Source organism: Boleophthalmus pectinirostris, unplaced genomic scaffold (assembly GCF_026225935.1).
Source record: "Boleophthalmus pectinirostris isolate CB_2022bp ecotype Guang Dong unplaced genomic scaffold, ASM2622593v1 HiC_scaffold_15, whole genome shotgun sequence".
In the NCBI taxonomy this organism is placed as follows: Eukaryota; Metazoa; Chordata; class Actinopteri; order Gobiiformes; family Gobiidae; genus Boleophthalmus; species Boleophthalmus pectinirostris.
In genome coordinates, this window is record NW_026571070.1 from 8,349,838 (window position 1) to 8,373,626 (window position 23,789).

Genomic DNA, 23,789 nt, shown 5'->3' on the forward strand with positions numbered 1-23,789 from the left:
TAGTCCTAGTTGTCTAGTCCTAGTCCTGTTTCTAGTCCCTGTCCTCTAGTCCTGTTCTCTAGTCCTGCTCTAGTCCTAGTCTCCTGCTCTAGTCCTGTGTTCTAGTCCTGCTGCTAGTCCTGCTCTAGTCCTGCTCTAGTCCCTCTAGTCCTCTAGTCTGTTCTAGTCTCTAGTCTCTAGTCCTGCTCTAGTCCTGCTCTAGTCCTGCTCTAGTCCTAGTCCTGTAGTCCTGCTCTAGTCCTAGTCCTGTAGCTCTAGTCCCGCTCTAGCTCTAGTCCTCTAGTCCTCTCTGTGCTCTAGTCCTGCTCTAGTCTCTAGTCTCTAGTCCTCTAGTCTGTTCTAGTCCTAGTCCTGTTCTAGTCCCTGCTCTAGTCCTGCTCTAGTCCCGTCCTCTAGTCCCGCTCTAGTCCTGCTGTCTATGCTAGTCCTGCTGCTCTAGTCTAGTCCTGCTCTGCTCTAGTGCTCTAGTTCCTGCTCTAGTCCTGCTCTAGTCCTGCTCTAGTCCCTGCTCTAGTCCTGCTCTAGTCCCGCTCTAGTCCTGCTCTAGTGCCTCTACTAGTCCTCTAGTCCTGCTCTAGTCCTGCTCTAGTCCTGCTCTAGTCCTGCTCTAGTCCTGCTGTAGTCCTGTTCTAGTCCTGCTGTAGTCCCGCTCTAGTCTGTGCTCTAGCCTAGTCTAGTCCTGCTGTAGTCCCCTCTAGTTCTAGTCCTTGCTCTAGTCCTCTAGCTCTAGTCCTGCTCTAGTCCTCTAGTCCTCTTAGTCCCTGCTCTAGTCCTGCTCTAGTCTGCTCTAGTCCTGCTCTAGTGCCGTCCCTCTAGTCCTCTAGTCCCTCTAGTCCTGCTCTAGTCCTGCTCTAGTCCTGCTGCTCTAGTCCCGCTCTAGTCCTGTTCTAGTCCTGCTGTAGCTCTAGTCCGCTCTAGTCCTGCTCTAGTCCTGCTCTAGTCCTGTTCTAGTCCTGCTCTAGTCCTGCTCTAGTCCTGTTCTAGTCCTGCTTCCCCTAGTCCTGCTCTAGTCCTGTTCTAGTCCTGCTAGTCCTGCTAGTCCTGCTCTAGTCCTGCTCTAGTCCGCTGTCTAGTCCTGTTCTAGTCCTGTTCTAGTCCTGTTCTAGTCCTGCTCTAGTCCTGTTCTAGTCCCGCTCTAGTCCCCTCTAGCTCTAGTCCTGTCCTTCTAGTCCTGTTCTAGTCCTGCTCTAGTCCTCTGCTCTAGTCCTGCTCTAGCTCTGTAGTCCTGCTCTAGTCCTGCTGTGTCTAGTCCCTGCTCTAGTCCTGCTCTAGTCTCTGTCCTCTAGTCCTGCTCTAGTCCTGTTCTAGTCCTGTTCTAGTCCTGTCTAGTCCTCTAGTCCTGCTCTAGTCCTCTAGCTCTGTCTGCTCTAGTCCTGCTCTAGTCCCGTCTAGTTCTAGTCCTGTCCTGTTCTAGTCCCTGCTGTAGTCCTGCTGTAGCTCTAGTTCTAGTCCTGCTCTAGTCCTGCTCTAGTCCTGTCCTGTCTAGTTCTAGTCCTGCTGCTCTAGTCCTAGCTGTTCTAGTCCTGTCTAGTCCTGTTCTAGTCTCTAGTCCTGCTCTAGTCTGTTCTAGTCCTGCTCTAGTCCTCTAGTCTGTTCTAGTCCTGTCTGTTCTAGTCCTGCTCTAGTCCTGTTCTAGTCCTGCTGTCTAGTCCTGCTCTAGTCCTGTAGTCCTCTAGTCCTCCTCTAGTCCTGCTTCAGAACATAAAATTAAATATTATATCAGTGTTGAAATGTCTAAATCTTTTCTCTGGACTCAGTTTGTGACATAAAGTGAAGCAGGTGAACTGGATTTCTGCAAAAATCAGAGAAACAAAAGAAAAAAAAAAAAAAAAAAAAAGAGAGAAAAATCCAACGCACCTAAATATACTCTCCACCTCAGGGTCTGAGACTGTGACACTGAAATGTGACACCGGAGAGACGGATGACAGGAGGAGAGAGAGAAGGAGAGGAGGAGAGGAGGAGAAGATGGAGCGAGGGAAAAGGGAGAGAGAGAGAGGCAGGATGGCGTGATGGAGAAAAACACAGGATAGAGAAGTGTGGAAAGACATTGAGAAAGGAGAAGGAGGGAGGAAAAGAGGGAGATGGGGAGAGAAAGAAACAGAGGAGAGGAAGAGGGTGGTGAAAAGAGGGGGAAAGATGAGAGATGGAGGAAAAGGAGAGAGAAAGAGAGAGAGAAAGGAGAGGTGTGGCAGAAAAACAGAAGAACAGAGAAAGAGAGAGAGAGAGAGGAGAGGTTGGAGGGATGGGGTGGGAAAAGAGAGAGAATAGAGGGAATGAGAGAGAGGACAGAGAGATGGGGGGGAGAAAGAGACAGATATGACAGAGAGAGAGAGGAAAAAGAGAGAGAGGAGGAGAGAGATATGACAGAGAGATGAAAGGGAGAGAGAGAGAGAGGAAAGAGAGAGGGAGAGAGAGAGATGACACACAGAGAGGAAAGCGAGCGAGAAGCAAATAAAGAGAGAGAGAGGACAGAGGGAGGGGAAGAGAGAGAGATGAAAGAGAGAGAGAGGACAGAGGGAGGGGAAGAGAGAGAGATGACAGAGAGAAAGAGGACAGAGAGAGAGAGAGAGAGAGAGAGAGAGTAAGAGAGGGGGAGAGGACAAAGAGAGAGAGGAATGAGAGCGAGAAAGAGGACAGAGAGAGGGGGAGAGAGAGATGACAGAGCGAGAGGAAAGAGAGCGGGAAGCAAAAAAGAAAGAGGGGTGGGATGAGAGAGAGAGGAAAGAGAGTGAGAGAGGACAGAGAGTGAGAGAGGACAAAGAGAGGGAAAGAGGGGGAGAGAGAGATGACACAGAGAAAGAGGAAAGAACGGAGAGAGAAAGAGAGAGATGACAGAGGGGGAGGAAAAAGCAAGAGAGAGGAAAGAGAGCGAAAGGAGAGAGAGAACAGAGAGAGGATAGAAATGAGAGAGAGAGGACGGACAGTGAAAGAGGACAGAGAGAGAGAGAGAGAGAGACAGAATACAAATTGGAGAGAGGAGAGAGTTTAGCCTTGAGGTAGATCTCGTCCTTATCTCTCCATCTTGTGTGTGTCGCTGTGACGTGTGTGTGTGTGTGTGTGTGTGTGTGTCCACGGAGACAAAAAAAAGAAATAAAAAAGAGAGAGAGAGAGAGAAAGAAAGAGACTGGAGTGAAGGAGGGGACAAATATGGCCCCTGAGATCATTTCTACTTACCTAAGAGACTATTTCTAATTTCTATTAATAATGGCCCCCTGATAAAATGCAAAAGACAATTTAAACTACAATTCCCATAATGCATTGCTGCCTCCAGCGCCAGTTCAGCCCCTCACCCGCTGCCTGTTGGAATTAAATATAATGAAATATAATGCATATTTTTAAAGAGAGACGGGAGGGATAAGACTGAACAATTTATCTTAAACATGTTGATATAGCAAATAATTAGGGATGTAACAATATCCAAATCTCTCAGTACGATATTTTCACGATATAAATCTCACGATACGATATTTATTTGATATGATATATTTTGTGGAGGTGAAAAAATATGCTACTTTTTTTTTTTTTTTCTCTCTTAAAATGATTTTACGGAAGCCCTGAGAGGCAAGAGAGAGAGAAAAAAAGAGGCAGGTCATTTGGGCTCTATTTTCAGATTTTTATTTTGAATTTTTTCACCAAACTCAAAAAAAAAAAAAAAAAAAAAATCATATTTTTTTTTTTCTTAAAAAAAAAACAAAAAAAAAAAAAAAAACGCTTTTCTTTTTTTCTTCTTCTTCTTCATAAGCCACATCAACGGTGGGAAAAAAAAAAAAAAAAACACAAGAGAAAAAAAATAATTGTAGAACTTTTTTTGTGGATTATTTTGTTTTGTTTTTTCAGAAAAATTTTTTTTAGAATTTATTTATTTATTTGTTTTTGAGTTGGTGAAAAAAACAGAAAGAAAAAAAAATTGTAGAACTTTTTTTTGTGTAAAAATTTGTTTGTTTTGTTTGTTTGTTTTTTTGAGTTGGTGAAAAAAAAAAAAAAAACACTTTGAAAATAGAGCCCAAATGACCTGCCTCTTTTTTTTCTCTCTCTCTTGCCTCTCAGGGCTTCCGTATGATTTAATCCAAAGAACTAAGACTTAAAAGTTTCTTTCTATTTCTTCTTGTAGTCCGCTCTGAAAAGGAGCAAAGGATCATGGTCTATGTAGTTCCCTCTGTCTTTTTATCACTGCACCGTAACTCTTAATTTAAGATAAGAAATTTTGATGATATGATATCACGATATTTCGGTTTTATTCCTACAAATAATCCATAATCACAAAAAATAAAAATACATAATGAAAGTTCTTCATATGAAAAGAAAAAAAGTTTTGTTTTTTGGGGAGTTTTTTTGGCAGATTTGCTTCACAATTTCCTTTTTGCAGAGTCATTTAACCCAGTTTGGCCTTGGTCTAAGTTTTAGTTTTAATTTTGCTTAACTTATCGTGTTAAAAAATGTAAATATTACACTGATAACATTCACAATACAAATGTTTCTGCCTTTTGACTTTGCACGACTCTTTATTTTTAACACACGATACAAAAGCAGATACAGGAACTGACAAATAAGAGTCAAAGGTCGAGTTTGAGCTCAATATTTTTCACGAGGAGGATTTTTTTTTTTGCCTTTGTATTCAGTGTTGGGAAGGTGACTTTTAAAATGTATTCCCCTACAGATTACAGATTACATTCCCCAAAATGTACTTTGTAACGTAATCTGTTAAATTACTTAAAGTGAGTAATGTAATCTGAATACTTTGGATTACTTGATTTGCTGTAGAGAAGAAAAGACGAGGAAATAACATCAGATGTTTTTGTCTGATGAAGAAAATAAAAAAGCCCAGACTTTACTGAACCAAATTAAAAATATTACTGATAGAAGAGGAGGAGGAGACACGTCCACATAGCATGGTCCTGTTAAATCCTGGTTTAGACCTGATTTAGTCCTGATTTAGTCCTGTTTAGACCTGGTTTAGTCCTGGTTTAGTCCTGGTTTAGACCTGGTTTAGTCCTGGTTTAGTCCTGGTTTAGACCTGGTTTAGACCTGGTTTAGTCCTGGTTTAGACCTGGTTTAGTCCTGGTTTTCCTGGTTTAGTCCTGGTTTAGTTTACCTGGTTTAGTCCTGGTTTAGACCTGGTTTAGACCTGGTTTAGTCCTGGTTTAGTCCTGGTTTAGTCCTGGTTTAGACCTGGTTTAGACCTGATTTAGTCCTGTTTAGACCTGGATTTAGACCTGGTTTAGTCCTGGTTTAGACCTGGTTTAGACCTGGTTTAGTCCTGGTTTAGTCCTGGTTTAGACCTGGTTTAGTCCTGGTTTAGACCTGGTTTAGTCCTGGTTTAGACCTGGTTTAGTCCTGGTTTAGTCCTGGTTTAGACCTGGTTTAGTCCTGGTTTAGTCCTGGTTTAGACCTGGTTTAGTCCTGGTTTAGTCTTGGTTTAGACCTGGTTTAGTCCTGGTTTAGTCTTGGTTTAGACCTGGTTTATTCCTGGTTTAGTCTTGGTTTAGACCTGGTTTAGTCTTGGTTTAGACCTGGTTTAGACCTGGTTTAGTCTTGGTTTAGTTCTGGTTTAGACCTGGTTTAGACCTGGTACATGTACTGTTTTTAGGACAGATGAGCTCTTTTTTTTCTTTTCTTTTTTTTTTTTCTGATAAAGCTCAGGATTATTATAAAACTAAAACCTGATTCTTTTTAATTTTTTTTTTCATTGATGAACTTCTTACATTTTACTGCACTAAAGATCTGCCACTTCTACACACATTTTTACGCAATTTAGGAATCTCCCACCGCTCCTCCGAACATTTGAAAGCAGCCAAAGCCAATCCGCCTCACCCCCATTCACAGCCTGCCCCCTAGTGACCGGCGCGGGAACAGCTCATCCATCACGCTTATTACTTTATCCTCCTCTCCGCCTTTGTTGAATTGAAATTTAAATCGCCGCTTCACCGTTCGGACTCATTATCTCGTCGCTAATTTAAACCTGGCTCGAGTCGACCACGAGAACGGCTGCCAGATCCAAAACAAAAGCCAGACTTAAACGACTCCCGGATCTGTTATTTTCAAATTAGTTCAATCCGGCCTCGTATTGCAAGCTCGATTTGTCGCAATTACGGACAAAAGGAGGTGGTGTCGAGCTCCGGGTTCCTCGCTCTAACGAGATGCAGCTCAATAAACGGAGCTCGGTAGGATCCTGCGTCGGCTGATGTATGTGGGGGGGGGGGGTGTTTCTCTCTGAATCTAATAAACTCTGTTCTGTTGACGTGAAAAATGTAGAGAATAAAAGAGGAGAAAGTGCCTCAGGTGAGTCCTCGCCGGCAGACATGTTGGTCAGGTGTGAAACGGCCACAGTGTGTCAAGGATTTTCAGGAGTGAAAAAATGTACTGGAGTAATTCATAATAAAGTTACTTTCACGAAAATAAGAGTGTAAAGATACAGAACTTTTGCGCCATATATGGACTGAACCAGGACTAAACTAGGACTAAACCAGGTCTAAACCTGGATTAAACCTGGACTAAACCAGGTCTAAACCAGGACTGAACCAGGACTAAACCAGGACTGAACCAGGACTAAAACAGGACTGAATCAGGACGAAACCAGGTCTAATCCAGGTCTAAAGTAGCTCTAAACCTGGATTAAACCAAGACTAAACCCGATCTAAACCAGGTCTGAACCAGGTTTGAACCAGGACTAAACCAGAACTGAACCGAGGACTGAACCAGGTCCAGACCAGGTCTAAACCAGGACTAAAAACCAGGACTAAAAATAACTGTGCGAAGATGCCGAATATATGGATTGAACCAGGACTAAACCTGGTCTAAACCCGGTCTAAACCTGGTCTGTTTTAGTCTGGGTTAATCCTGGTTTAGACCTGTTTTAGACCAGGTTTAGACCGGGTTTAGTCCTGGTTCAGTCCATATATGGCGCAAAAGTTCGGCATCTTCGCACAGTTATTTTTAGTCCTGGTTTAGAACTAAACTAAACCAGGATTAAACCAGGATTAAACCAGAACTGAACCAGGACTGGACCAGGTCTGAACCAGGACCAAATCAGGACTAAACCCGGTCTAATCTCGGTCTAAAGTAGCTCTAAACCTGGATTAAACCATTTCTAAACCCGGTCTAAACCCGATCTAAACCAGCTCTGAACCAGGTCTGAACCAGGACTAAACCAGAACTCAACCAAGGACTGAACCAGGTCCAGACCAGGTCTAAACCAGGTCTAAAAACCAGGACTAAAAATAACTGTGCAAAGATGCCGAACTTTTGCGCCATATATGGACTGAACCAGGACTAAACCCGGTCTAAACCTGGTCTAAAACAGGTCTAAACCAGGATTAAACCAGGTCTAAACCAGGATTAAACCAGGTCTAAACCAGGATTAAACCAGAACTGAACCAGGACTAAACCAGGTCTAAACCAGGACTAAAAATCAGGACTAAAAATAACTGTGCGAAGATGGAGAACTTATGCGCCTTATATGGACTGAACCAGGACTAAACCAGGTCTAAATCAGGACTAAACCAGAACTGAGCCGGAGCTGAACCAGGACTGAGCTAGGTCTAAACCCAGACTAAACCAGGACTAAACCAGGACTAAAAATCAGGACTAAAAATAATGAAGATTGCGAGAGTGGGAAGATGGAGAACTTTTGCACCATATATGGACTGAAACCAGGACTGAACCAGGACTGAACCAGGACTGAACCAGGACTAAACCAGGACTAATCTTGAACTAGGACTTGTGATCCAGGACGGCCCTCGAGCCTGTGGATCGCGTCAGAAGGACACAACGATGATGCACTGAGCAACCGGAATTATTTTTAAGAAGAATAAATGTTTCCATGATCGAGGAATAAATTAATTCAACTTTAAAATCAGAATAAACCACCAACTTTAAGTTTAAAACCAGGACCAAACAAGGTCTAAACCAGGACTAAACCAGGACTTAACCAGGTCTAAACCAGGACTTAAACCAGGTCTAAACCAGGACTTAACCAGGTCCAAACCAGGTCTAAACCAGGTCTAACCAGGACTAAACCAGGACTTAACCAGGTCTAAACCAGGACTTAACCAGGTCTAAACCAGGACTTAACCAGGTCTAAACCAGGTCTAAACCAGGTCTAAACCAGGACTAAACCAGGACTTAAACCAGGTCTAAACCAGGACTTAACCAGGTCCAAACCAGGTCTAAACCAGGTCTAAACCAGGTCTAAACCAGGTCTAAACCAGGACTAAACCAGGACTTAACCAGGTCTAAACCAGGACTTAACCAGGTCCAAACCAGGTCTAAACCAGGTCTAAACCAGGTCTAAACCAGGACTAAACCAGGTCTAAACCAGGACTAAACCAGGTCTAAACCAGGACTAAACCAGGTCTAAACCAGGACTTAACCAGGTCTAAACAAGGTCTAAACCAGGTCTAAACCAAACCAGGACTAAACCAGGTCTAAACCAGGACTTAACCAGGTCTAAACCAGGATTAGGTCTAAACCAGGTCTAAACCAGGTCTAAACCAGGTCTAAACCAGGTCTAAACCAAACCAGGACTAAACCAGGTCTAAACCAGGTCTAAACCAAACCAGGTCTAAACCAGGTCTAAACTAAACCAGGACTAAACCAGGTCTAAACCAGGTCTATACCAGGATTAAATGTTTACGTGATCGAGGAATAAATTAATTCGACTTTAAAATCAGAATAAACCTCCCACTTACTTCAGAATTAAGATTAATTCTGAATAATCATTTTCATTAAGACTTAAGTGTTTACATGGTCTTTTTGAAGCAGAATTTTTATTTTTAATCCAAATTAAGTTATTTTTATTTGTAATTGAAGCTCTCATGTAAACGTGACATTTATGACACTGTTTTCTCATCTGTTATAATGTTGTTTCCTCATCAAAAACAAACGCAGACTTGTGTTTTTTTTTTCTTTCACACTCAAATCCCTCCATCTTTCTCTCTCTCTTCCTCCCTCTTCTGTCTCTCTTTATCTGCCTTAAAAGTTAAATACAAGTACTTTATTTCTCCTCCGTCTGTCATTTCCTCTCTCCCTCCTTCTCTTCCGTAAATGTTAAACACATTAACTTCGTCTCTCTCCTTCCCTCATCTCCTTTTCTCTCTTTCTCCTCCGTCCTTTTCTCTCTCCGTCTCTCCCTCATAAAAATTAACAACAGTGTCCCATTTTCACTCTGTCTTTCTTTCTCTCACTCTCTCTTCTTCTTCGTAAAAGTTAATTACAGTCCCTCCCTCTCCCCCTCTCCCCCTCTCTCTGTTCCCATTGTCTTCATATCTCTCTCTCCTCCATCCCTTTCTCCCTCTCTCTCTATCCCTCATAATTTAACTACAGTATCTCTTTCTTTCTTTCTTTCTTTCTTTCTCTCTCTCTCTGCTTCTCTTTCTCCCTCCTCTCCTCTCTCTTTTCCTTTCTCTCTCTCTCTCTCTCTCATCAAAGTTAACTACAGTACCTCTCTCTTTCTCTCTCTCCATCTCTCTCTTTCTCTCCTTCTCTCTCTCTTTCTCTCTGTCTGTCTCCCTCATTCTTGCTCCCTCTTTCTCTCCATCTCTCTCTCCCTCTCTCTTTTCCTTTCTCTCTCTCTCTCTCATCAAAGTTAACTACAGTAGCCCTCTCTCGCTTTCTCTCTCTCTCTCCATCTCTCCATCTCCCTCTTTCTCTCCTGCTCTCTCTCTCCTCCATCCCTTATTCCCTCTCTCTCTCTCTCTCCCTCATAAGTTAACTACAGTATCTCTTTCTTTCATTTCTTTCTTTCTCCTCTCTCTCCTTTTCTGTCTCTCTCTTTCTTCTATCTTTCTCTCTTTCTCTCTCTTCTCTCTCTTCTCTTTCCCTCACTTCCTTTTCTCTCTCTCTTCCATTGTCTCTCTCCACCTCCCTTTCTCTCTCCCTCTCTCTCCCTCATAATTTAACTACAGTATCCCTCTCTTTCTTCTCTCTCTTCTCTCTCTCTCTGCTTCTCTTCTCCCTCCACTCCCTCTCTCTTTTCCTTCTCTCTCTCTCTCTCATCAAAGTTAACTACAGTACCTCTCTCTTTCTCTCTCTCCATCTCTCCCTTTTTCTCTTCCTCTCCTTCTCTCTCTCTTTCTCTCTCTCTGTCTCCCTCATTCTTGCTCCCTCTTTCTCTCCATCTCTCTCTCTCTCTGTTCCCATCTGTCTTCATCTCTCTCTCTCTCTCTCCATCCCTTTCTTCCCTCTCTCTCTCTCCCTCAAATTTAACTACAGTATCCCTCTCTTTCTTTCTTTCTCTCTCTCTCTGCTTCTCTTTCTCCCTCCTCTCCCTCTCTCTTTTCCTTCTCTCTCTCTCTCATCAAAGTTAACTACAGTACCTCTCTCTTCTCTCTCTCTCTCTCTCTTTCTCTCTCTTTCCATTTCTCCCTTTTTCTCTTCCTCTCCTTCTCTCTCTCTCTTTCTTTCTCTCTGTCTCCCTCATTCTTGCTCCCTCTTTCTCTCCATCTCTCCCTCTCTCTTTTCCTTTCTCTCTCTCTCCTCTCTCTCTCTCTCTCCATCTCTCCCTTCCTCTCCTTCTCTCTCTCTCTTTTCCTTTCTCTCTCTCTCTCATCAAAGTTAAACTACAGTACCTCTCTCTTCTCTCTCTTTCAATTTCTCCCTTTTCTCTTCCTCTCCTTCTCTCTCTCTCTTTCTCTCTGTCTTCTCCCTCATTCTTGCTCCTCTTTCTCTCCATCTCTCTTCCTTTCTCTCTCTCTCATCAAAGTTAACTACAGTACCCCCCCTCTCTCTCTCTCTCTCTCTCTCTCTCTCTCTCTCTCTCTCCATCTCTCCCTTTCTCTCCTTCTCCCTCTCTCTTTTCCTTTCTCTCTCTCTCTCTCATCAAAGTTAACTACAGTAGCCCTCTCTCACTTTCTCTCACTCTCTCCATCCCTCCGTCTCCCTCTTTCTCTCCTGCTCCCTCTCTCCTCCATCCCTTAGTCCCTCTCTCTCTCCATCATCAAAGTTAATTACAATACTCCTCTCTCTCCATCTCTCCCTTTCTCTTCCTCTCCTTCTCTCTCTCTTTCTCTCTGTCTGTCTCCCTCATTCTTGCTCCCTCTTTCTCTCCATCTCTCCCTCTCTCTTTTCCTTCTCTCTCTCTCTCTCATCAAAGTTAACTACAGTAGCCCTCTCTCGCTTTCTCTCTCTCTCTCCATCCCTCCGTCTCCCTCTTTCTCTCCTGCTCTCTCTCTCCTCCATCCCTTAGTCCCTCGCTCTCTCTCTCTATCCCTCAGAAAAATTTACAGTACCCCTCTCTCTTTCCCTCTCTTTCTCTCTCTCTCTTCTGTCTCTCTCATTCTCTCTCCCTCTTTCTCTCCTGCTCTCTTTCTCTCGTGTTCCCTCTCTCTCCTCCATCCCTTACTCCCTCCCTCTCTCACCCCGATAAAAGTTAAGTACTCCAGTACTCCTCTTTCCCCTTTTCTCTCCTTTTATCTCTTACTATCTCTCTTATTCTCTCTCCCTCTTTCTCTCCTGCTCTCTCATTCTCGTGCTCCCTCTCTCTTCCATCCCTTAGTCCATCCCTCTCTCTCCCTCATCAAAGTTAATTACAATACTCCTCTCTCTCCATCTCTCCCTCTCTCTCTCTTTCTCTCTCTTTCTCTCTCTCTCTTGCTGTCTCTCTCTTATTCTCTCTCCCTCTTTCTCTCTCGCTCTCTCCCTCTCGTGCTCCCTCTCTCCTCCATCCTTTAGTCCATCCCTCTCTCTCCCTCATCAAAGTTAACTACAGTACCTCTCTTTCTCTCTCTTTCCATTTCTCCCTTTTTCTCTTCCTCTCTCTCTTTCTCTCTGTCTGTCTCCCTCATTCTTGCTCCCTCTTTCTCTCCATCTCTCCCTCTCTCTTTTCCTTTCTCTCTCTCTCTCCATCCCTCCATCTCCCTCTTTCTCTCCTGCTCTCTCTCTCCTCCATCCCTTAGTCCCTCGCTCTCTCTCCCTCAGAAAAATGTACAGTACCCCTCTCTCTTTCCCTCTCTTTCTCTTTCTCTCTCGCTCTCCCTCTCGTGCTCCCTCTCTCTCCTTCATCCCTCTCTCATCTCTCTCTCATCAAAGTTAACTACAGTACCTCTCTCTTTCTCTCTCTCTCTCCATTTCTCCCTTTTCTCTTCCTCTCCTTCTCTCTCTCTCTTTCTCTCTGTCTGTCTCCCTCATTCTTGCTCCCTCTTTCTCTCCATCTCTCTTTTCCTTTCTCTCTCTCTCTCTCTCATCAAAGTTAACTACAGTAGCCCTCTCTCGCTTTCTCTCTCTCTCCGTCTCCCTCTTTCTCTCCTGCTCTTTCTCTCCACCATCTTTAGTCCCTCCCTTTCTTTTCCCTCATAAAAGTTAACTACAGTACCTCTCTCTCTCTCTCTTTCTCTCTTTCTCCTCCCTCCTTCTCCCTCACAGTCTAAATCTTCTCTTTAGGGAGGTCTTGCTCTCCATTTAAATCCTAAAACGCATTTCTCGTTTTTTTTTTGTCTCTCTCTGCGTAATGACGATTAATCAAGCGTGAAATTGACAACGGCGGAGTGTGTGCGGCGAGGAGGATCCAGAGGAGCTGCTCGCGCTCCCAAAGTCCATCCGCGGGAGAATGGACTGGAATAGGAGATGTCTCTAACTCGAAACTCAATTAGTTTAAACGCACGCAGAGAAAGAGTTACGGCGAAATTAAAACAGAAACTGAATTCTCAAGTTTATTTACAATTTCGCTGGGATAATTTGGCGTCATTATCGCAAAAAGTTGTAAACATTTCCGTAAGTTTGAAGAGTTAAAGTTGCAGCGTTTAACTTTCCTAGCGGAGATTTTGCTGCTTTATTAAGAACGGGACAGGAAGTGAGCAGTGGTCGTGTTTCGGCTCCATCGACGCCGGGTCCGATTCGCTTTCTATTGAAAAACCGTCGCCCCTCTCTCTGTAACCGCTGCAGTGAGATTCGTCATTTTGGTCTTAAAATGTTCAGATTAACTCGCTCTACGTGATCCTGGTGTTTTTATTTCACTATTTTCAGGTTTGTGAAGTTGTAGTGCAGTTTTGTGTCAGTGTGCGGGTCTAACAGGAGCGAGGGGGAGGGGCACTTCGGCAGCAGAATATCTTTTGAAGTATGAAATGTCAGAGCCCAAACAAATTTTGTTCTTGTTCTTATCACCTAAAGAACAAGAGCAAAGTTCTTATGTTCATATGAAGTATGAATATATCGCTGAAAGTTTATGATTTAGTCGACTTTTATACTCTGAAAATCATGTTCAAAGTAAACAACAATCTCCTGTCAAAATCGTTACAGAACATGTTCAAAATCCCAAAGAGCCAGTATGAGCTCAGAGGCACGACCGTGTTTATCAAAAAGAAAATCAGAACAAACATTATGAAATTTTGTAAATCTGTTAAAGGGGTGGAGCTCTGGAACAACTGTACAGAAAACCTAAAACTGTGCACCACTTTCTTTCACTTCATAAAGAAGTTTAAATGTTTAACTCTGGACAGATACATGAAACATGAGACTTAGTTTGTGCTGTAGTACTTTGTTGTTCTGTTTCTGATTTGTTTGTTTCCTCCTGCTGTATTTTATGAAGATGAACTGGTGTTAAGGTGACGCTCTGACAAAGGAATAAAGGGTAAAGGGCATAATAAGCTCAAGCTTCAGCCTGCACCTTTTCGGTCTGTCTATGTTAAATATAACTGTTTGTGAATTAATGTCAAAATATACCTGTGACCGAAATAAAATAGATAAATAAAAAAAAAAATAAAAAAAAACTTTAAGGAGGGTTTAAATTAGCCTGATTTATCAGCCGGGTTCACTTTGTAGAAACCGTCTGACCTCGCGAAACTAGGATTTGTTCGCTCGACTGTAGGCGGGTACTTTTTTTATTTAACCAATCGCTGCTATTTGGTCGTGACGTATGTAATGCGCCGCTAAATGGGCTAACTGGTATATTAAGCTTTTCCCAAATCCCGTAGGAAGAAGGACAATAACATCTTTCCCTTTGATAAAATTTGTTCCGGCTTTAAATCCTCGATCACGGGAATCGTTCCCAACACAGAATGTATGGCTCTTTGCTGATTGGCTGGTCCTCAAACTCGAACTTCTGGGGTTCTTGCAAACCCTCTAGTGCAGGGGTGTCAAACTCATTTTGTTCCGGGGCCTGTATCCGGCCTACTTTGATCCCAAAGGGGCCGGATCAGAAAACTCATGTCATATAAACCCCAAAAATAACAATAAGTTCAAATATTTGTGCAGAGAAACACAAATCTATTACAGAAATCTTGTTTTAATTGATGAACTCTTTCTTTTACAAAATATTATAATATTATGAACAACCTGAAACTTTAAGAAAAATGCAATTTCAACACAATGTTTTAACATTAACTTGTATGCAAATAGGAATGAGTAAATTTTTCTTGGAAAATCCTGCACTCGGCTCCACTTTTCTCATGTTGGACATTTTTCTGATGAGGGTGTCACGGTCAACAGTCAAAACGATCGTCCTTTAAGAGCGTTTGGAAAGAGACAAGTCTTCATTTGTGCTGCTCTGGTGGGAGGGGCCACGTACAGAGACGCTGGAGACGCTGCTGTGATAAACACCGCAGAAAATTTACAAGATTTTAATAGAAAATATAATTACAATATTTTAGTAGAAAATCAGCCGAGGGCCAGATTAAAGGTCTTGGAGGGTCGGATCCAGCCCCCGGGCCATATGTTTGACACCTGTGCTCTAGTGTATTCCGATTCCTGACCTAATTGCTGGAGAGAAATGAAATTGAGCAGATGCACTAGGTGACGCAACCCTGGCTAGGTTTAAATAGGGACCGGGAGAGATCACTAAATTACTCAAACATGCATGCATAACATCAACAACCTCTTCAGGCATGTTTCTGATGAGGAAACAGCGTTATAACCACCAACAAAGTCCATTTTGCATAACAGCTCCTCTTTTATTTAACTACTAGTATTATCATTCAACCCAATCTGCCGCTCACCAAAGCTCTGAATGGTTTTATCCACTAAAGTCATTACAAAATTATGAAATACAAATCCTGTTTTTGGTTTTTGAATGGCAGAAACAACAGAGTGAGCAGTACGCCTCAGGAAAAACACAACCTTTGAGTCAAAATCTGGCGTCAGACTCTGGCCTGTAATTAGACGAGAGAGATGGACCAGAGTCACAGGAGAAAGCAACGAAAACATGCTTTTCATAGTTTTACAAATACAGTGTGGTTTGGGGCAGGGACCGAAAAGCAAAACTAAACAGAGAATATTACAAAGCTGTTCTATTGTATACTGACTCTCATTACCGGTATAATAGCTGTGATTGAGGAGATAGTTTGCAAAAAGAGATTTAGAATTTCAATGAATTTAGGAGACATTATCAACCAGCGGGTAGCGAAAATAAAACTGTAATGAGATACAGCTAACATGTTTTGGAATAAAAACACTGAAATTTTAGACTTTTTTAGAACAGTAAATTGTTAATAATATAATATATGTATTTTTTTCAAGATACTCAAAGACGCTTTACATGAAGACAAACAAAGGCAAACAAAAGAAATAAGAAAGTTAATGAATGGTGGTTTTGAAGAGATGGGTTTTCAGGGCTTTTTTTTTTTTTTTTAAACATGGGGAGTGTGGATAAGTCTCTGAAGTGTTTGGGTAGGGAGTTCCAGAGGGTGGCCAGCATGAGAAGGCCAATCCGTGTGTCATTCGTTCATTGTTTTTGAATATAAAACCAAAAATAAGAAATGATTACAGATAACAATTCGTTCTTTCAGTTTTTGATTTTGTGTTTAAATGAAGAATGGAAAAAATGGATAACGGCCGTTTTTCGTTTATGTGACTGCGGTGTCGGACTTTTGTACCGCATACGGGCTGAACCAGGACTGATCCAGGTCCGGGACCACACCGGGACCAACCACCTGTGATTGAATAAATGTAAGGTAGAGCTGTTTAATGTCATACTGTGGAACATTCCAGGCAGAGCAATGACATCTCCATAGAAACAAGAAGGTTTCTACAGGCTCTCCACCAGAAAAGTTACGCAGCACCTTTAACTGTATGGAGTAAGAAAGCTGTCAAAAATATTCGTGCGCATAAAATAGAAATCCGTGCATATTTGGTTGTAGTTGCGCATAAAATAAATATTTGTAAACTCTCAAATGACTCCAGTCGTACATAAAATATATTGTGTGTATTTTATCCATCAGAATACGAATTGAAAAATTACGATGTCATGAATTACAATCACGAAATGAAAATTTCCGATTACACTTTCATCAGTACGAAAACGAATTCACAGACGGAACTTTACTGTCAAAAATACGTCATCACCTCACAGACATTATTCCATCGAGCAGAAGAAACATCGATCAAGATCAAGACTGTGCAGCTCAAGTTTGTAGCAGAGTAAAAAACAGAGTAAAAGCACAAGAAGCTACAACAGCGACCAACAAGTGGGTTAATTAAAATCTATTGTAAAAATGTCTTGAATTCGGGAACCGAACGCTGCTGTATAATATTGTGTAGAAACACCTCCTTTGAACGGGAAATTGCACCTATATGTTAGATAACATAGTGGAGCCAGTTGGCTAACATCCGACGTAACGTTATCCCAGGGCTAATTAACAAATATCAGGTTCTCTGTATGTTTAGATTAAAACATTCACGACTACAGCCACAACGAGCATCAGTCTTCACTTCAGCTGATGAAAGCGTAATCGTAAATTTTCATTTCCTGATTGTAATTCATGACGTCGTAATTTTTCAATTCGTATTCTGATGGATAAAATACACACAATATATTTTATGTACGACTGGACTCATTTGAGAGTTTACAAATATTTATTTTATGCGCAACTACAGCCAAATACGCACGGATTTCTATTTTACGCGCACGAATATTTTTGACAGCTTTCTTACTCCATATAACTGTCTCTCGTCTGTCCACAGCCCTGGCCTTGCGTCTCAAACCAGGCCAAAGACTTCATCTCCGGGCTTCTCCGCGTGGACCCCGGCGCTCGACTCACCGCGGAACAGGCCCTGAAGCACCCGTGGGTGGCCTCCGAAGCGCCCGCCTCCTCCTGCACCAACCTGCACCGGCCCATCTCCCACAACCTGAGGCAGAGGGGGTCCCGGGGCAGCTCCAGATGCAGCGGGGAACGAAACAGCGCGAAGGAGCGGAGAGAGAGGAGGAGTCAGCCAGTATGAGAGGTTCATAGGAAGTGAGCATGGACGCACTTCCGGCTCCACCGACTCTGGCTCCAAATGACTTTACATTAAAAAACTGTCACGCCTCTTTCTGTAACTGTAAACAAGCCTCGTCATTTTGGTCTTAAAATATTCGTATTGACCCAGTCTACGTGTTCCTGGTGTTTTTATTTTGCTATTTTGTTCGTAAATAAATTCCGATTCCTAATACAGAACTGTTCTCCAAATTCCTGTAAATTAATTTGACTGGAGCTGAACGCTACGGACGACTTCACACTCCTTTAGTCCACGTCTTTATACAGTCTTCGGTCAATACTGAGAAAATTGGACTTGCTGTGAGAACAAAAACTGGTTTTAAAGGTTAGCTCTAACTTCCAATAAATAAAATGCGTAAGTAAAAAGTTAGATTACAAAACGAGCTATAATTACTGTTTCCTTAGGTGGAAGAAATATTTCTCCAATAAACCAGTGAATTGAAGTTCAGTCCTCGCTTTCAGCATGGTGGCACCGTTTTTGTGACCATGTATGTAGCGGGGGTCTCCAAACTTTTTCCTCTGCTGAGCTATTTTTACAAAACAAAAATGCCAGAGAGCTACTAGTTTTAGCAGTCACAAGAAATTGAGTAAATATAAGAGCCATGACAAGCCTGACATGAGGTAAAGTTATATATAAAACATAAATTATTATCCATTTATTAGTGTACAAAGTTAGGCATCAAATTTTACTTCAGGACAATATGTGTACAGTGGTCCCTCGTTTAAAGCGGGGGTTACATTCTAAAAATAACCTGCGATAGTAGTCAACTTTATATTTTACAATTATTCTATCTGTTTTAAGGCTGTAAAATCCCTCATCACACACTTTATACACTTTTCTCAGACACGACAGTCACAATCGTTTTTGCATCCTTCTTAAAACTTATTGCTGCTGTCGTCCTTTTGTTGTTTTCCTCCTTCCTTCGCGCCGTTAACCAGAGATTATATCAAACTTTTGCGCTGCGTACGCCACGGACTGAACCAAGACTAAACCAGGACTAACCCAGGACTAACCAAGGACTGATTCTAGGACTGAGGAGGACTAAACCAGGACTGAACTAGGACTAAAACAAGAGTAAACTCGAACTGAAACAGGACTCACTGTCGGGACGGGCTCGAACATCGACATCTAGATGAAGAAAACCAAGGTTGTATGGAGGATTTTTTTTGTTTCAAGTTGTCAGTGATAGATTATAGAGATGCAGTAGCCTTGTAATTATGATGACCAAAAAAAAAAAGAGATAAAAATTCATCAACTCTGGACGTGGTGGGGCTAAACATTTGCCAATAGATAACGACACTGCCTCGTTAATCTGTGAGCTGACAGGCTGTCAATCAAATCTCCCTGACGTTTCTAGGCGTAAACTGACTTGCCCTGCGCCGCCGCGTACGTGGTTTACGGTACGACTGTCACCCGCTCCCCCGCTCCTCACTTCTCCGTCTTGCCTAACCAACACTGTAGTTAGTTGTTTACAAGTCATGTGCAGCGCACCGGCTGTAAACAAACCTGTTTCTGGCGTAAGGAGGAGGCGGAGGAGGTGTTTCTACGTAGGAGCTGTAGGGGAGGGGGGGCGGTTTCACGCATGCGCAACATTTGAAAAAGGACAAAAGTCGCTGGATTTCTCGTTCCTTGGAAAATCCTCTATACAACCTTTAAACACAACGGATTATAGGCACTCCAAACAAGTAGAAAAAGTAAAAAATCGCACGAGGAAAAAATATAGTTAAAAGGCCTTTATTTGAGGCCTTAATTAACTTAATTAAAAGGCAATTAAGCCCTGATGAAGACCAGTTAAGGTCGAAACATGTCAGCTTTGGCCATTCAAATAAAAGCCTTTTAACTATATTTTTCCTCGTGCGATTTTTTACTTTTTCTACTTGTTTGGAGTGCCTGGAATCTGTTGTGTTTGAGTTTTGATCCTTTTCCCAAGAGCGCCCTCTACCTGCTCCTTCTGATTGGAACACCTGCAGCAAACAGCCACATTTTTGTTCTTTCTGCACCATTTTCTCAGTTTTCTCAGATTTTGTCAGCATCGCTACGGCAAACAGCGCCCAAAGGAAGTTGTCGTCCACATATTTCCAAACGTCTTCTGGTTTTGTGACGTAAGCATGAATAGAGCTCACTGGTGGTACTTTAAAGGAATTTTATTTGAAAACCTGAAAAACATAACTAGTTTATTTTAAAGGGATAGCCCGGAATTTTGGACATAGGACCTCATTTCCTCGTGAGCCAGAGTGTTGGAGACGTGCGGAGACACTTTTTTTAAAATATTCCATCCAGTCCTTGTATTTGCAGAGGTCACTGGTGCTAGGCTAGTGCATGTCAATGGCCATAGTTATCCTGCCACTAAAAACAGTCTTACCCACTCCACAAAACACCCGAAGAAAATCTGTTATTACACCAGACTGTTAATGTGAATGTCTGTATTGATAGAATCATTTTAGAAGTAAAATCAACCTCGCATTTGAAGGATTTATGTCTGAGCAGCAGCAGCGAGTTGTACGTCCTGATAGAAAGCTCAGCAGTGGCGGACTGATATATGAGAAAATAGTCCCTCAACATGCAACGATTCATGCGATGCAAGGTTAGTTTTATTTCAAACTTTATTTTATTAACACAGACATTTACATTGACAGTCTGGAGTAATAATAGTTTTACTTTGGGTATTTTAAGACTGTTTTTAGTGGCAGGATAACTATGGCCATTGACATGCACTAGCCTAGCACCAGCGACCTCTGCAAATACAAGGACGGGATGGAATATTTTAAAAAGTGTCTCCACACGTCTCCAACACTCTGGCTCCTATGTCCAAAATTCCAGACTCTCCCTTCAAACAGTTTGCAAAATTATTCCTCTATGTATTCTGAACGTCCTAATTATTCACTGTGATGAGTTTTTAAGCCTTTTTTGCTACTTTCCAGAGCAAGTTTTGCCGTACCGGTAAAGCGAGTTCCAACTAGCATGCAAATGTGCACTTCCTGATTACCCGACAGTAAAACACTTTATAATTTGAGGCAAGCAGCAGACTTATTTTGACCTGAAGAGCTGCTTATACTCGTGAAAAATTGGGTACAGGGTTTTTAATGTGACTTTTTGATCATCATTTTATTCCAGTATATTTCAGATGTTTTTTTTATAGCTCCAGTTAGTATAATTTCTATATAATGAGCCGCTTTTAAGCTTAAATTCAATGCAGTAATGAATATGTTTCCATTTATAACACGGAGGAACCTGTCCACCTACGGCAGGTCTTATATTATGTCCGGATGTGAACAGTCAGAGCCAAATATATCTGTGAAACTGCAGTAATTACAGCAGGAGAGGTGTCAAAGCAGCGGTCAAATTATACCTAAGTGCTCCGCTCTTTTTAGGCTCCGGTGCAGAAGTGAGAAACCTGCAGGAACAGACAGGTTTCTCATTTTCCACAATTTAAAGGAAAAGATATTAACATTATGAGACCCAAATCAGGACGAAACCAGGAGTAAATCAGGTCTAAACCAGGTCTAAACCAGGACTAAATCAGGTCTAAACCAGGACTAAATCAAGACGAAACCAGGACTAAATCAGGTCCAAACCAAAATCTAAACCAGGACTAAATCAGGTCTAAACCAGGACTAAATCAGGATCTAAACCAGGACTAAATCAGGTCTAAACCAGGACTAAATCAGGTCTAAACCAGGACTAAATCAGGACTAAACCAGGACTAAATCAAGACTAAACCAGGACTAAATCAAGACTAAACCAGGACTAAATCAGGTCTAAACCAGGACTAAATCAAGACGAAACCAGGAGTAAATCAGGACTAAACCAGGACTAAATCAGGTCTAAACCAGGACTAAACCAGGACTAAATCAGGTCTAAACCAGGACTAAATCAGGACTAAACCAGGACTAAACCAGGACTAAATCAGGTCTAAACCAGGACTAAATCAGGACTAAACCAGGACTAAATCAGGTCTAAACCAGGACTAATCAGGTCTAAACCAGGACTAAACCAGGACTAAATCAGGTCTAAACCAGGACTAAATCAGGTCTAAACCAGGTCTAAACCAGGACTAAATCAGGTCTAAACCAGGACTAAATCAAGGACTAAACCAGGACTAAATCAAGACTAAACCAGGACTAAATCAAGACTAAACCAGGACTAAATTAGGTCTCTAAATAAGGATTAAATCAGAACTAAACAAATTCTAGAGTCAGACTAATTATGCAATGGGCCAAGACTGATTAAAAACTAAAATAATAAAGTACTTTTAGTCATTTAACTTGACTAAAAATAAGTCTTAAAATTACAACATTATATCAGATGAAAAACAAAAAGAAAGAAAAAGAATTAAAGGTGCACTATGTAACTTTCTCGGTGGAGCACTGACCTTCTTCTATGGAGATGTGACTGCTCTTATTGGTATGTTCCACAGTATGGCATTAAACTCATCTGAATTGAAAAGTTACTTCAAGAATTACACTCGAAATGAAATGAAACGGTTTCACTTTCTTCAGTACGAATACGAATTCACAGACGCGACTCGACTGTCATCACTTCACAGGAATTATTTACTGAGCAGAAGAAACACTGATCAAGATGCTGGACTTTTGTACCGCACACGCCACGGACTGAACCAGGACTAAACCAGGACTGAACCAGGACTGAACCAGGACTGAACCAGGACTAAACCAGGACTAAACCAAACTGAACCAGACTGAACCAGGACTAAACCAGGACTAACCAGGACTGAAACTCAGGACTGAACCAGGACTTGAACCAGGACTAAACCAGGACTAAACCAGGACTGAACCAGGACTGAACCAGGACTAAACCAGGACTGAAACCAGGACTGAACCAGGACTAAACCAGGACTGAACCAGGACTAAACCAGGGAACCAGGACTGAACCAGGACTAAACCAGGACTTACTGAACCAGAACTGAACCAGAACCAGGACTGAAACCAGGACTAAACCAGGACTGAACCAGGACTGAACCAGGACTAAACCAGGACTAAACCAGAACTGAAACCAGGACTTGAACCAGGACTAAACCAGGGAGGACTGAACCAGGACTGAACCAGGACTAAACCAGGACTAAGAACCAGAACTGAACCAGGACTGAACCAGGACTGAACCAGGACTGAACAGGACTGAACCAGGACTAAACTAGGACTGAACCAGGAACCAGACTGAACCAGGACTAAACCAGGACTAGCCCAGAACTGAACCAGGACTGAAACCAGGACTACTGAACCAGGACTAAACCAGGACTGAACCAGGAACTGGAAACCAGGACTGAACCAGGACTAAACCAGGACAGGACCCAGGACTGAACCAGGACTGAACCAGGACTGAACCAGGACTCTAAACCAGGACTGAAACCAGGACTGAACCAGGACTAAACCAGGACTAAACCAGAACTGAACCAGGACTGAACCAGGACTAAACCAGGACTGAACCAGGACTGAACCAGGACTAAACCAGGACAACTGAACCAGAACTGAACCAGGACTGAAAAACCAGGACTAAACCAGGACTGACTGAACCAGGACTGAACCAGGACTAAACTAGGACTGAACCAGGACTAGCCCAGAACTGAACCAGGACTAAACCAGGACTAGCCCAGAACTGAACCAGGACTGAACCAGGACTAAACCAGGACTAAACCAGGACTGAACCAGGACTGAACCAGGACTAAACCAGGACTAGCCCAGAACTGAACCAGGACTGAACCAGGACTAAACCAGGACTGAACCAGGACTGAACCAGGACTAAACCAGGACTAAACCAGAACTGAACCAGGACTGAACCAGGACTAAACCAGGACTGAACCAGGACTGAACCAGGACTAAACCAGGACTAAACCAGAACTGAACCAGGACTGAACCAGGACTAAACTAGGACTGAACCAGGACTAGCCCAGAACTGAACCAGGACTGAACCAGGACTGAACCAGGACTGAACCAGGAGGACTAACCCAGGACTGAACCAGGACTAAACCAGGACTGAACCAGGAGGACTAACCCAGGACTAACCCAGGACTAAACCAGGACTGAACCAGGACTGAACCAGGACTAGCCCAGAACTGAACCAGGACTGAACCAGGACTGAACCAGGACTGAACCAGGAGGACTAAACCAGGACTGAACCAGGACTGAACCAGGACTAAACCAGGACTGAACCAGGACTGAACCAGGAGGACTAAACCAGGGCTAAACCAGGACTGAACCAGGAGGACTAACCCAGGACTAAACCAGGACTAGCCCAGAACTGAACCAGGAGGACTAAACCAGGACTAAACCAGGACTAACCTAGGACTAACCCGGGACTAAACCAGGACTAACCTAGGACTAGCCCAGGACTGAACCAGGAAGACTAACTCAGGACTAACCCAGGACTGAACCAGGATTAAACCAGGACTAAACCGGGACTAACCCAGGACTGAACCAGGAGGACTAAACCAGGACTAACCTAGGACTAGCCCAGGACTGAACCAGGAAGACTAAATCAGGTCTGAACAAGGACTAAACCAGGACTGAACCAGGATTAAACCAGGACTAAACCGGGACTAACCCAGGACTGAACCAGGAGTACTAAACCAGGACTAAACCCTAGGACTAACC

At 42.7% G+C, this 23,789-nt stretch overlaps 1 protein-coding gene across 1 annotated transcript in view; it reads left to right on the forward strand.

Moving 5' to 3' along the window:
- Window positions 1–23,789, forward strand: part of LOC110156595 (serine/threonine-protein kinase H1-like) — a 59,375-nt gene that overhangs the window by 34,572 nt on the left and 1,014 nt on the right. The window contains exon 3 of the mRNA XM_055151244.1: window positions 16,888–17,139. Coding sequence (XP_055007219.1) covers window positions 16,888–17,139 — 252 coding nt within the window. The remainder of the gene's footprint in view (window positions 1–16,887; window positions 17,140–23,789) is intronic.